At 50.1% G+C, this 12161-nt stretch overlaps 1 protein-coding gene across 2 annotated transcripts in view; it reads right to left on the minus strand.

The window, feature by feature from the left end:
- Window positions 1-450: 450 nt before the first annotated feature.
- Window positions 451-12161, minus strand: part of LOC119445733 (monocarboxylate transporter 4-like) — a 228214-nt gene continuing 216503 nt past the window's right edge. The window contains exon 5 of one of the 2 annotated variants that reach the window (XM_049663570.1): window positions 451-1032. In XM_049663570.1, the coding sequence (XP_049519527.1) occupies window positions 836-1032 (197 nt within the window). In that variant the 3' untranslated portion in view covers window positions 451-835. The remainder of the gene's footprint in view (window positions 1033-12161) is intronic. The other variant, XM_049663566.1, reaches the window with a different exon arrangement.

Raw genomic sequence — 12161 nt, forward strand, 5'->3', positions numbered from 1 at the left:
TCACTCACACGCCAAAAAGAAATATGTCTACAAATGTGGGATCGAATGTTGGTATTCCAGTAAGATTGCCCGAAGCTCTATTTGGCCACAATGGCACACACACTTCTCTCTGCCAACACCAAGTCGCTATTTGAACCGCTTGGCGAGTGGGCCACGTGGTGGAACACGTGTTGCAAGAGCATGTGCGCATGAGAGGAGTTATAGTCGACCTCACCATCTGTATTTCGCACCGTAGACATCTCTGCCTATTCACCTTTTCACCATTCTTCGTGTGAAAAACACAAAGCATTGTCCTTATCCTCCGGTCGTCACCGCGACGTTACTTCAATGTCTGCAGTTCTATGAACTGCTCTTGGCATTTTGGCATAGCTTGCGAACAGTGTAACGGATAAAATTATACATTATATGGCATTGAAGTGGTGGCCGGTGTGGTGTATACAAAGTTTGCGTGAATATGCGCGTATTTATTTTAAATTAGTTATTTCACGAATGCTTTGCTTCAGGTAGGTTTCAACATGTGTGTTCAACTCGCATGATTGTTTTCAACTCTACGAGGTCGTCAGTTGGCAAGCTTCCCATTGATCGTGAACCACTCGTTCATGGAGGTCATACTGAGAAATGGAATAAAATTCGAGGTCTGATATTGGTGAAGTTCAGCGGAGCTCTGCCGGGCGAAGCGTCCAAGCACTGACAGGACTCTCCAGTCGCGTGTGCTACATGAACGAAACCATGTACTATCCGGAATAGTCGTCGTTGACGGCTGTCGAGTTGAGTGGCAAGAACGTTATTGGTCACTGCTCATTGCATATAATGATACATACACGATGTGAGATTATTATTCAGATGCACTGGTCTCTTCCGTCTGTGTTGTCTCCAGCGATGACACAGGAGACAAATTCTTTGGGGGACAACATGGCCGCTGAAGCAAGGCTTGAAACACTAGCACTGAAAGTACCATGCCTACCCCGAGATTTAGTCCAGCAATCATGAAATAGAGCCTGTCGTAGGAGCCGCGGTTGTCCCGGAAAAAACCTGAACAAAAAGAAAGAAAGGAAAACAAATGGCTATGTTATTTTAAGAAGCAGCATGTTTCCTTGTGAATCAGTCAAATGAGTTTTGATGCATAAACAACGGACTTCACTTTTATCCTTATAAATGTACAAATCGAGACTTCAATGAGTAATACGGAGGTGATTCAAAATACTCCACTAGCTATGTCACTCAGGACGTTGTCTCTGACGGATGAATAACCGGAGAATGTAAACGCCGTGGTTAGGTCCCCAAGGAAATTTCAGGTATGAACCCCCTACTGCGCAACGTGGTGGTGAGCGGCAAAGCGGATCTGACGTTTTCACATATGACTCTCGTTTTTGTTCAATAATTGAAGTTTTATTATTATGCCAACAATATTTACGGATTTCACTTGCATCTACGCTAGGTATTCGAAGGTTCGACCACACCTTAGCTCAATATTTTTTATTGAGGAATAGATCGCTGGGTTGACGAAACATCAAGGGAGGCGGGAACATAAACAACAACAACACACTAGTCGTTTTTCTTGGTGCTTTATTTCCCCAGCGGTTAAAATCCTCAGCTCTAACCGCTCACTAATTCAGTTAGCAGCTTAATGTTCGACAATGATATTCGCTGTATATTTCATCACAAAAATAGCCTCCCCTAACGCTCACACAGGGAAGTCACCGAAGGCCATGTTCCGCATAACGCGCCCACCCAAGCATCAAACCTATGTGAATTACAAGCGTTACGTCGGCTGAATACCTCGTGTGCATTGGCACGTGCCACTTTGACGAGCGTGCCATGTGCGTCTGCAAAATGACAAGCGTATGTCAATATCGCCCACACACATCGAGATATACGCGAACTCACACGACCTTAGGGATGCTCGTCCGAGCCGGACGGCCATGAATGGAATAAGAAAATTATCAACAGCCAGCGTTATAAGTATCGCTAACACTTTGAGCGTCATTGACGTACCGGTACGTTTGCGCATTTCTCTCGCTCCCGGTTCCTTTCGACGTTCCTTTTGTTAGATATGAATGTGAGGAGCACAGCAAGAGAGCATTTGCCATCATTGGTGTCATTTTAGAACGCAGCTCTTAGGAGCCTGTTTCTGCGGCGAGAGTCGGCGTCGTTACTTGTAACCGTGCGAACGAGCACAGCGAAAGATTAAAGCGCGAGGAGGATTAAAGACGTGAGGAGGAAAGTGGAGAGGAGGGTGCAGCGAAACCACGGTGTAAGAATAATAGAGAGAGTTGCTGACACTCTCCCCACAACGCCCGCGAAAACGCCGCCCGCTCGGGTCCAGATAATAGAGAGGTTTAGCTTGTCCGGTAACCGGGTAAACGCGGGCGGGCCGGGCGTTGGGGTGTTTTGCCGGAACCGTAAGCGTGAACGACCTGTATGGTGCTACCACCTGGTGGCGCAGACATCAAACAGACAAAAAGCAGCTAATATTGCAGTAACCATGTGTATTCCACTTCTCTGCTGGTGTAAATTTTCGGCAGCAACACGATTACGCCACTGCCGAACATTTACACCAGCTTTATATTTACATTTACATAACGCAAGGCGCGATGAAGCGCCTCGCAGCCACATCGAGGCTCCCCCGGCTACCGAGGGACCACATACGAATTATCGTCAGGCCGAGGAACGGACTTGACATCAGAAAAACAAGCCAAATTAGGCTCGCACAAGCTCTTGCCATGGCGGCTGCTCTAGCCCCGGCAGAGACCGAGGGTGACATCGTTTGCCCTAACGTTGCCCAGAACATTCTCGTCGTTTCCTCTCCGACGAAGAAGAATGCAAACACCTACGCAGGGATCCAACAGATTCGACTAAGCGAAGGATCATACAAGGCGGTGGCATATATGGCGGCCCCCATTAACACCTGTAAAGGAGTCATACGAGGCGTGGTCACCGACATCAGCGAGGCCCAGCTCCACATGATGATTGTCAACCAGCGATATCCAAAGGCCCTAGAAGTCAAGAGGATCAAGAACATAACTACAGTGGCAGTGCTTTCCGACGGCATGAAGGTGCCAAACTACGTCATGTGCGGCGTCAGCTTGCTACGCTGCACGCTCTACAAGCGCCAAAGCGACGTGTGTTACGCGTGTGGAAGCCTAGGCCACAGGGCCGATGTTTGCCCCAACCCAAACAAGAGGGTGTGCAGAGGCTGTGGACTCAACTCCCCACCCGAAGATCACCAGTGCTCAACGAAATGTGCCCTTTGCGGAGGACCACATCCCATGCCTGACAGAATGTGTGAAGAACGCTTTCAAGTTTCTTACGTCGTGCGACGGAGAAGACAGCGCCGAAAGCACGCCAAAAAGACTCAGCAACAGCTGGCCCAGGAGGGCCCGCCACGTGATTCCAGCGTGGCAAATGCTCCCAGGCGGGGGCGCTGCGTCACGCGAGCTGGCCGCCGGCGTAGCTCTCGCTCTCGTTCCAGAGGGCGCTCTCACTCCCGGGTGCGCATCCAGGAAGAGCCTACCTGGGCGGATCGTGCGAAGCCGAAGCCAGCGGCGCCGCCCAGGGCACTGCACGGGCCGATTTTTGCGGCCCCGGCCCGGCCCGGGCCTGTTTTTACATTGGGCGACCCGCCCGAGCCCGATAAAAACTTTTATGGCGAGACCCGGGCCTGGCCCGGGCCCGGAAATAATGTACGTTACCCGCCCGGCCCGGCCCGCCACCCCTTACCTTAAGCCAGAGCCCGGCCCGAGCCCGGCTCGAGCCCGGCTCGAAACCGGCCCGAAACCGGCCCGAGACCGAAAAATACATGTTTTTCAGAGTTGAGAAGCCCGAGAATAACTCGCAGAAAGCCCGAGCCCGGCCCGGGCCCGGGTCAGAAAGCACACGCCGTGCCCGAGCCCGGCCCGAGCCTGTGAAAAAACTGCTCTACCCGGCCCGGCCCGGCCCGTGGGCCGGGCCGGGTCCGGGCTTTCGGGTAAGCCCGAACCCGTGCAGTGCTCTAGCGCCGCCACCAAAGGTAACGCAGGTAGCATTGCCTGAGCATAGGGAACACCCCAGGGTAGCTACGTTGATCCAAGAGAAAGCTCGCCTGAAGGCTGAGCTTCAACAGATGAGGGCTGCCTTTGAGTCGTTCCGCAAATCTTACTCCTCACAGGGCGAGAGACCGCAGATGCCCCCACCAGGGGAGGCACAGGCGGGCTCGGGTAAACGTAGGGCCTCGCCGGCGCAAGGAGAGTGGGACTCTATGGAGACCGAGCCCAACAGCATGGCACTGGAAAGCATGCAACAATCGATTAAACAACTTGCTGATAGCATGACTACCCTACTTGAAAGAGGGTCGTCTCTTTAAAGTACGCATGCAGCGCTAGCTACGGCGCGCTCGCCTCTGAAAGGCCCGAGCATTGCACAGTAACCTTCAGGCGCGGTAGCAGTGAACCCCCTAAGGTAGTAGCTAATTGAGAATAGTAATCATGGCGGGTAACGCTAATCAGTAGGGATGGTAATATCGATGAACGATTAATCGATTAATCGACTAAAATTACGCCGCAAAACGATTAATTGTCATCGATGTCTACCTTTAATTTAATCGGTTTAATCGATTAAAGTAGTTCGATTAATCGTTTTCCAGACGATGACTAAAGTGGCGTGAAAATTTGAAATCGTACTATAGAATGCGGAGTACGAGCAACGGCAGCGCGGCTGCGAAGACTGAGAGCGACTGTTGACTGTTTTCCCGAGTCCTGCCGAGCTGGCCAAGCGCTTCCCCGCTTTACGCACGCGTCACACAAGGTGCCTGGGGCCGGAGTGACGCCGCCCCAGTGGAGGAAGAAATGAACTCGGACGTGAGGCTGCAAGTCTTGGCAAGCGAACTCACCGTCAAGCCATTTCTTTCGCTTTTACCTCGCAGTATATAGTCAGCACGTGACCCTGAGAGACAACGTATTGGCCGATAATGTTTGGTTCGCAGTAGTTTCAAACGGGTGCGCTCCCGTTCAGCTGCGCTACTGCCCTGCACCCGGCAGCATTAAACCTACCACGCGCTCTGATGTGGCGATCACGTGTTGCGCCGTTACTTCATGTCAGTCGTGCTGCGATGATATCTTCTAATTTCTCCTTCCTCCATGCCCACCCTCCTCAGTAAGTGCCATTTTAACATGCAGGGTGTCCATTTTTAAGTTCTACGGAATTTTAGAAATCGCCAGTGGCAGGTAGCGTAATTTTTATCATTGAGCTGGGTTATTCGATGAGGTGGACATTAGCACGAGAAATCGAAACACATATTCAACTAATTAACAAAAATCACTAATTAACTTTAGTTTTTACTTTACGACACATATTGCAATTTACGAATTGTAGCCGTGAGCTTGTCAGGCGTATCCACTTGGAATGAATTTACAGAATGATTTTTACAGCATCATCGAGGAGGATGAAGACGAAGTGAACTGAGCAAGCGTAGCTTCTTGCCTTGCTGCGATAGTTTTGTCATAGTGCAGGCTTAATTGTGTCTTGGGCGAGAAGACATCTGAAGCGATGACAGCTGGCACGCCATCGCTTGCGTCAAGCATGCCTCGTCGCACTCTATCTCCCAGTGATATAGCGTGAGGCTCGCCACGTCGACATGGAGATGTCCGGTCCCTATTTCTCCACAGTGACCCTAGGACTCCGACAACGACTACACCGTCGTGGAGGGCAGGCGACTGAAGAGGAAATACCGCAGGACAACCAAAGATGTGAGTGAGCAGCGCCCCAATGTACCGCTACACCGATTACATGATTGCTTTTGTACCTTCGACGTGTATAGAATTTAAATTCCGTGCACAGACAATAGTCAACACCTACCTGGTAATGGCTCCGAAAGGAATTAACGAAGTGCGCTTCAACACCAGAAAAAACGTAGTCACAGTGGAAGTAGCGACGCAAGCCGCCCTAGAAAAATTGAAAACCGTGCGCATAGACTAGGACACATAGAAGTCCGGTCGTTCTTGTGCATCAGTGGTCACACTAGGGCAGGCGTTATTTCCGATGTCGTGATTGACATCAGCGACGAAGAGTTCCAAAGGCGTCTGTCGTTCGACAGTGAAGGTCCTCGACTTTCAGCGCTTCGGTCGCTCGACGAGCGTCAAGCTTCTTTTCGAGGACACACGCTACCTGATCAATGTCAAGGTGGGCTATGTGAGGCACCCGGTGCGTCCTTATGTGCCCCGACCAATGCAGTGTCACAAGTGCCTGAAGCTAGGCCATGTCAGCGCTGTCTGCACAGGCCAACGGCATGCCTCCGCTGTGGCGGCAGTCATGACTATCTTCAATGTACAGTAAAAGAAATGAAGTGTTTGAATTGTGGGGGACCCCACGAGGCCATTCAAGGATTGCCCTAAACAGAAAAAGGAGATAAAAATACTGAACCAATGAGCAAGACAAGTATGTCCCACAAGACGCGCAGCGTCAGTGAAAAACCGGAGGAGACGATCACGTCGTCGACGTGGGCAAGCTGTAGGTGCAAACGAGAGCTCCTTTGGCTCCAATTCCACAGGTCCAGCAGAAGGTAGTTCAATCGGCCTCGATCGATCTCTCCGAGCATTGCTTAAAGCGAGCCTCAGCAAGCCCGGATTCAAATATATGGCCATGCTTGCCGCCAGCGTAGACGGGCCTTAGACTGTCAGCGCGAGCAAGGACAATGCACTGAAAAATCACCATTGGACTCTGTCATCAAAGCGATGCTGCGTGAAATAATCGACGCCCGCAGCTGCTACTGACTGGTTTAAATACGCCAGTGGCGCTAACAGCTGCAAAAATTATGCAAGTCATAGACAGTCTTCTGGCTACACTGTAGTAGCATCTACCTCTGCCCGCGAAGGTGACTGTGCTGTTCTGGGAAGTCATAGTGTTCACCACGATGGGAACTCATCATCGTGTTCACCATACCACCATCCTCCTTCCTCTTCACATCCTATCTCTGTTATTCCCCAAATCCCTTCCCCAGCGTGGAGTAGCAGGCTAGAGGCACTTCACTCAGGCCGACCTCTCCACCTTTCTGCCATTAAAACGTCTCTCTCTACGTCTACAGAATGACACCAGCTTGGTGATATGCACCATCGTATACTCGCCGTAAAAATGCACTGTTGGTCCACTTACTTTTTTACCAAAATGCATTGAAGTACAAAATTAACTAAAACGCCCATGTATTTCGTCCCACCCTTTGAGAAATAATATTTCGAAACTGGCCGTCATCCTGGAAATTCATTTCAAGTAGGTGCGTCTTGCAAACTCACCGCTACGATTCGTAAATTGCAATATGTGTCGTAAAGTAATTAACTAAGAAGTTTCATTAGTCAATTTCTGTTAATTGGTTGAATATGTCTTTCGATTCTCGTGCTACTGATGTCCGCCTCTTCGAATAACCCAACTCAACGATAAGAATTATGCTACCTGCAACAGGCGATTTTTAAAAATTCCGTAAAAGTTAAATATTGTCAGCTAGTAGTGACGTGAAGGAGAACAGTCGCAAAACCTGTGAATGACGAAACGGATGGTTTATTGGCAGAACCTGTGGCCCACAAAAGCAGTTGCACTCGAAGCACAACGATAGCGGCGACACAGTCGGCGATCGTCTCGAAATCTGATCAGCGGCGAAATGCGTCGGCTTTTATAAGTCATCGAAGGTTCCAGGGCGACCCAATCGAAGCACTGGGGGTCGCCCTGGTGCCCGCGTGTCTTCCAGAAAGTACTAGACCAGTTTGCGTCGCTCATACAATCAGATTACATAAGCGTCCGTGACAGTAGACAACGGATAGAAGGATCGATAACGTTCGAGAAACTTCCGTCCTGCGCCCTGCGCCGAGCGATAACGTTTAACATTTGTTAGCCGGTGAAAGCGGTCACCGGGGAAAGAGAAACAAGTACACGTGTTAATATGAACACCCTGCCACTAGTCCCTAGTGGCAATTATAGTTGACCTCTAACAAATTAAACATTATTCTTTATCAAAGTTTATACGCTTGTATTTCTTATCCTGGGTTCCACCTTTCAAAACGGTTAAATAGGTAAAATAGGTGAGTAGGTAACTGTGTTTCAGCCTTTTTAAAGCGCCCGAAAAAATTCGATTAATCGATTAATCGACGAAAAACCCCGCATCGAAAGCGATTAATCGATTATACGCTAAACCGATGAACGATTAATCGTTATCGATTAAAAAATTCATCGACCATCCCTAATCTCGCGCAGCTCCGCCGCCGCCGCGCGCGACTCCCGCCGCCGGTCTGCCGCATTCCAGAGGAGTGACGTCGTAGCCGTGGTAGACGCACTGGCGCCGGCACGCGCTCGCTGTGCAGTCCCCCCGGGGGGCCCGTCTGACACTGCGCTGGAGGCCGCTGCGCTTCTGACTGGCGTTTGCCAGTGTGGTAATAGCCATGGAGAAGTGAGAGCGCAAATGCTGCTCAACAGCGCAGAAGAACGGAGAAGCTTGACTCATCGGATCCCGAAGTAGTTGCCTGGCAATTAGCGGTTGAGCGTAGGAGGAATGAACAGAAGAAGGCTAAACGTGCTGCGGAGACACTGGAGCAAGGGACGAACGTCTAGCAAAGCGGTGTCGCCAGGAGGCTGAGCGACGTGCCCGACCACCCCTGGCAGCAACACAAAACGCCGTCGATGACGTCATCAGCTGAACCTTTGCTAACGCTACGTATATCCTGGCATAGCCGAGCTAAGCCACTGCAACTTTTTTTCTTCACGCGGACACAATTCTGGGGGCACTAGCCGTTAACCGCTTCGCTGTAAAACATCGTCGCAGCGCCAGACATTGTAGGGGAGGGAACGAGCTACGTGGGATGTGATATGGACGCTGGACACTGAAATCTTGCGTTCATATTTTCCGTGCTGGACATTGTGTCTTTAGTACGTTAATTTTAATGGGTACCATTTTGTAAGCTGCGTGATATGCGTTTTCCCCCATAGCTACAACCTGGCAGTGTACATTTAGTTCAGCCTTGTAGGATGCTGCCTGCTATTTTCCACGGCAAGGCTATGTGCATCAGTGAGACATTTACATTTTGTATCGTTTTGTGTTTTTTTCAAGCGAAAGCTTTCTAAGCCAGTCGAGCCAAAATTCACCGTCGCCAGCAATTGACCTTCATTTGATCGCATCTGAGCTGTAGCCTTGGCAACTCACCACGTTGACTTACTGCACCAATCTCCGCCGGTGCCTGACCGACGTCTGACCAACCGGCAAGCAGCGCCTGACCACCCCGCGGGTATACATATCGCCCGGCGAAATGCTTCCTGGAGAGGTCCGGAATGCCAAGCGCGCGAAGCTAGCGTCGGAGACTGAGGAAGAGCGAGCCGTTCGGCTCTGCAAAACGCTTCGACTTGTCGGCTTATAATTTATAACCCGCTTAACAATGAGTACAATACCTATGTATAATAATTACAGCTAATCAAAGGTGAACCAAGTGCAACCAAGGCTTAACCCAGGCTAAACCAAGCTTTCGCTTGGGCAGTCCAGGGATAGCTGAGCTAAGCCGCAGCCATTTTATTTGGCTTAGAGTTGGTTCTTTCTATAATAAGACACAACTGCAAAAACGGATACTAATGGTGCTGGCACGGGTGCTTACTCTGTGCCTTTGTCGCACCATATCTTACCTTTGCTTGTTATTCATGTGTTCGTATGTTCAACTGACATGTGACGTGCCTGTCACATGTCAAAAGCATTAGCATTGTGTTGTTTCAAAAGGTTAGCTAGCACTGCAGATCATTCGTGGTTTCTTACCTACCGTAGGTGTTGCAGGGAAACACGTTCCGGTCTCTTCATGTAAAAATGAGAGCGTTGTTACGACGTTATATTTACTGTTGGCTTTTAGCCTCCTTTTTTTGTCGGTTCCGCTGCTGAACAGTTTACAATATTACACGCAGTCAGCTTTTGCTTTCCTCTGCTTTGGCCACGCTATCGACAAGATATGCTTAGACTTGGGTGAGCGGTGTTAGCCTGCTGCTGGAAACGCGCGATTTATCTCTTGAATTTTAACTTGAGGAGCTTCAGATCGGCATTTCCTTCCGTCTGGTCCACCCAACGTAACCGCTGCAAAGAAAAGGTAAGCAGATGGCTGGCGGTTGTAGCCGGAAGTCTTTGCTGGATGAGCGAGGGACATTGGGACATTGGTATAAGCGGCGGGTGCCTGTCGCAGTGTACGGCGCCTGGATGAGACAGGCGCGCCGGCCCATTCGTCCAGTCGATTCTACGCGGCGATCGGTCCAGCAATTCGTGACGCGTTAGACCTTGGTCGTGCGCGGCGCACGGTGCCGAGCTGTTTTGGCGGCGCACCACGCAGAAGCAATTCAACAATGAGCGGACACTCGGCGAATACTGGTATAGGAACTGGTAATGCCATCCATTAGCGAAGTGAGATTGTGAAAAAGAATGTGAAATAAAGTTACCAATGCTTTACGTTTTATCGTTTCTGGCTAAAATAATAAAAAGCTTTGTGTATAGATGAACTTATATGTTGCGATTTGTTTTGCCTGCCTTACCTAGCAACAAGCCAATGACGCGCGAGATGCACGCGTCATGCGCCAGATACGCCACTGAAAACGCGTGAGACCGGCTCTGCATGTGAGCGTTCACCTGTTCGGCCACCTGTCCCTTTAATACGTAAGAATTCTTTGGCGAGTACCTCAGCCCCGCCACGCACAAAGTGTCATGCTTGTATTTGCACAAAAATGAGTAACTTGCAAAGTTGGACATTTGTTCGTTTATAATAGTGTAAACGTAGGTGATTGGTAGCTTTATAACATTAAGGAACAACTTAAACAAAAAAATATCGCAGCTTATCGCGAAAAGCGAAGCATCAATTGCGATAGGCAAATTAGTAGAGACCTAGTCCGAATAGGGGTAGTAGTTTTAGCGGCTGCATAAACTTGAGACACATTCGCTTACTAAGTGAATTAACAAGCGTGGTGTCAGCGTGCACAAGCAAACATGAGTAGATCACACTGATGACCGCAGACAACGACTGTCAAAACGCTGGCAGCAGGCGCTACCACCGCAGCGGGTGAAGGTTCGTGCGGTCTATCGCTTCAACGGAAACTGAGCGGCGAATGCACAGCGCATACAAAGGTCACAGCCATGTGGAGATAACAGACGGTGCTGGCGACCGCCGCAGCCGGGCAAAGTACAAATGCAGTTCTTGGCAGAGTAGAAGCTGCCCCCCTCCCTCCCATGCTGCCTTCCCGCTTTCTTGCTTTCGCGGGGGAGATTGAGAGGCCAGTTCCTCTTGCGCCTGGTTGCAAGATAAGCATTTGTTGCCGCAGCACAGCATCCCCCCCCTTCCTCCCTCCTATACCCCCACGGCCTTTGGCGCGACGGTCGCGTTTGCTTCCGCCGTGTGTTCGCGCTCCGTGAAAGCGCGCGTCCCCCGCGTACTTTCATTCGCGAATACGGCGCGCGGCGACGATTTTATCGCCTTTGTACTTTATACGGAACCTCACGGCGACGGCGAAGGCCGAAATCCGGTTGAAGTATCCATGTAATTGCTATCGCAATAATGGGATAACGGGGGATACCCAAAGGGGTACATATGGAGCACCATGGAATGCTGGGGAAGCCTATAGGAGGGGCGGGCCAACGGAAATTTGGGAGTGGTCAACTTGAAATTTGGAGGTAGGGGGCAACTGATATTTGAGGGTGGGCACACTTGAAATTTGGATGTGGCCAACTGGAAATTTGCGCGTAAGTCAGCTTAAATGTGGGGGTGGGAAACGGAAATTTTGGGTGGGCCAAACTGAAATTTAGACGTGAGCCAACTTCAACTATAGGTGGTCTAACCTAAATTTGGGGGACGGCAACTTGAAATTTGAAGGCAGGCCAACAACGTTTTGGGGGTGGGCGACTTAAGTTTGAGAGTGGGCCAACCAAAATTTGGAGGGTATGCTTACGCATACTTAGACAACTTCAGTGGTCTTTCTGCATTTTTGTGTAGCCTGGTTTCTTGGGCTCCCGGCGTATTTTGGATTCCTTCTGCACTTCGACACAGTATCACTCCACTATTGGACGATGGCAATGTGGGAAGTTTTGGTTGACAGTCTGTGGTGCATTTCAAGCAATTTGGGCTTTCGAAAGTGCAGCAAGGGTTGTGACGCAGTCAGCAAAAAGCAGCTCGGCCCTGGTGACGCAGTTAGTT

Source organism: Dermacentor silvarum, chromosome 3, assembly GCF_013339745.2.
Source record: "Dermacentor silvarum isolate Dsil-2018 chromosome 3, BIME_Dsil_1.4, whole genome shotgun sequence".
NCBI classification, from domain to species: Eukaryota; Metazoa; Arthropoda; class Arachnida; order Ixodida; family Ixodidae; genus Dermacentor; species Dermacentor silvarum.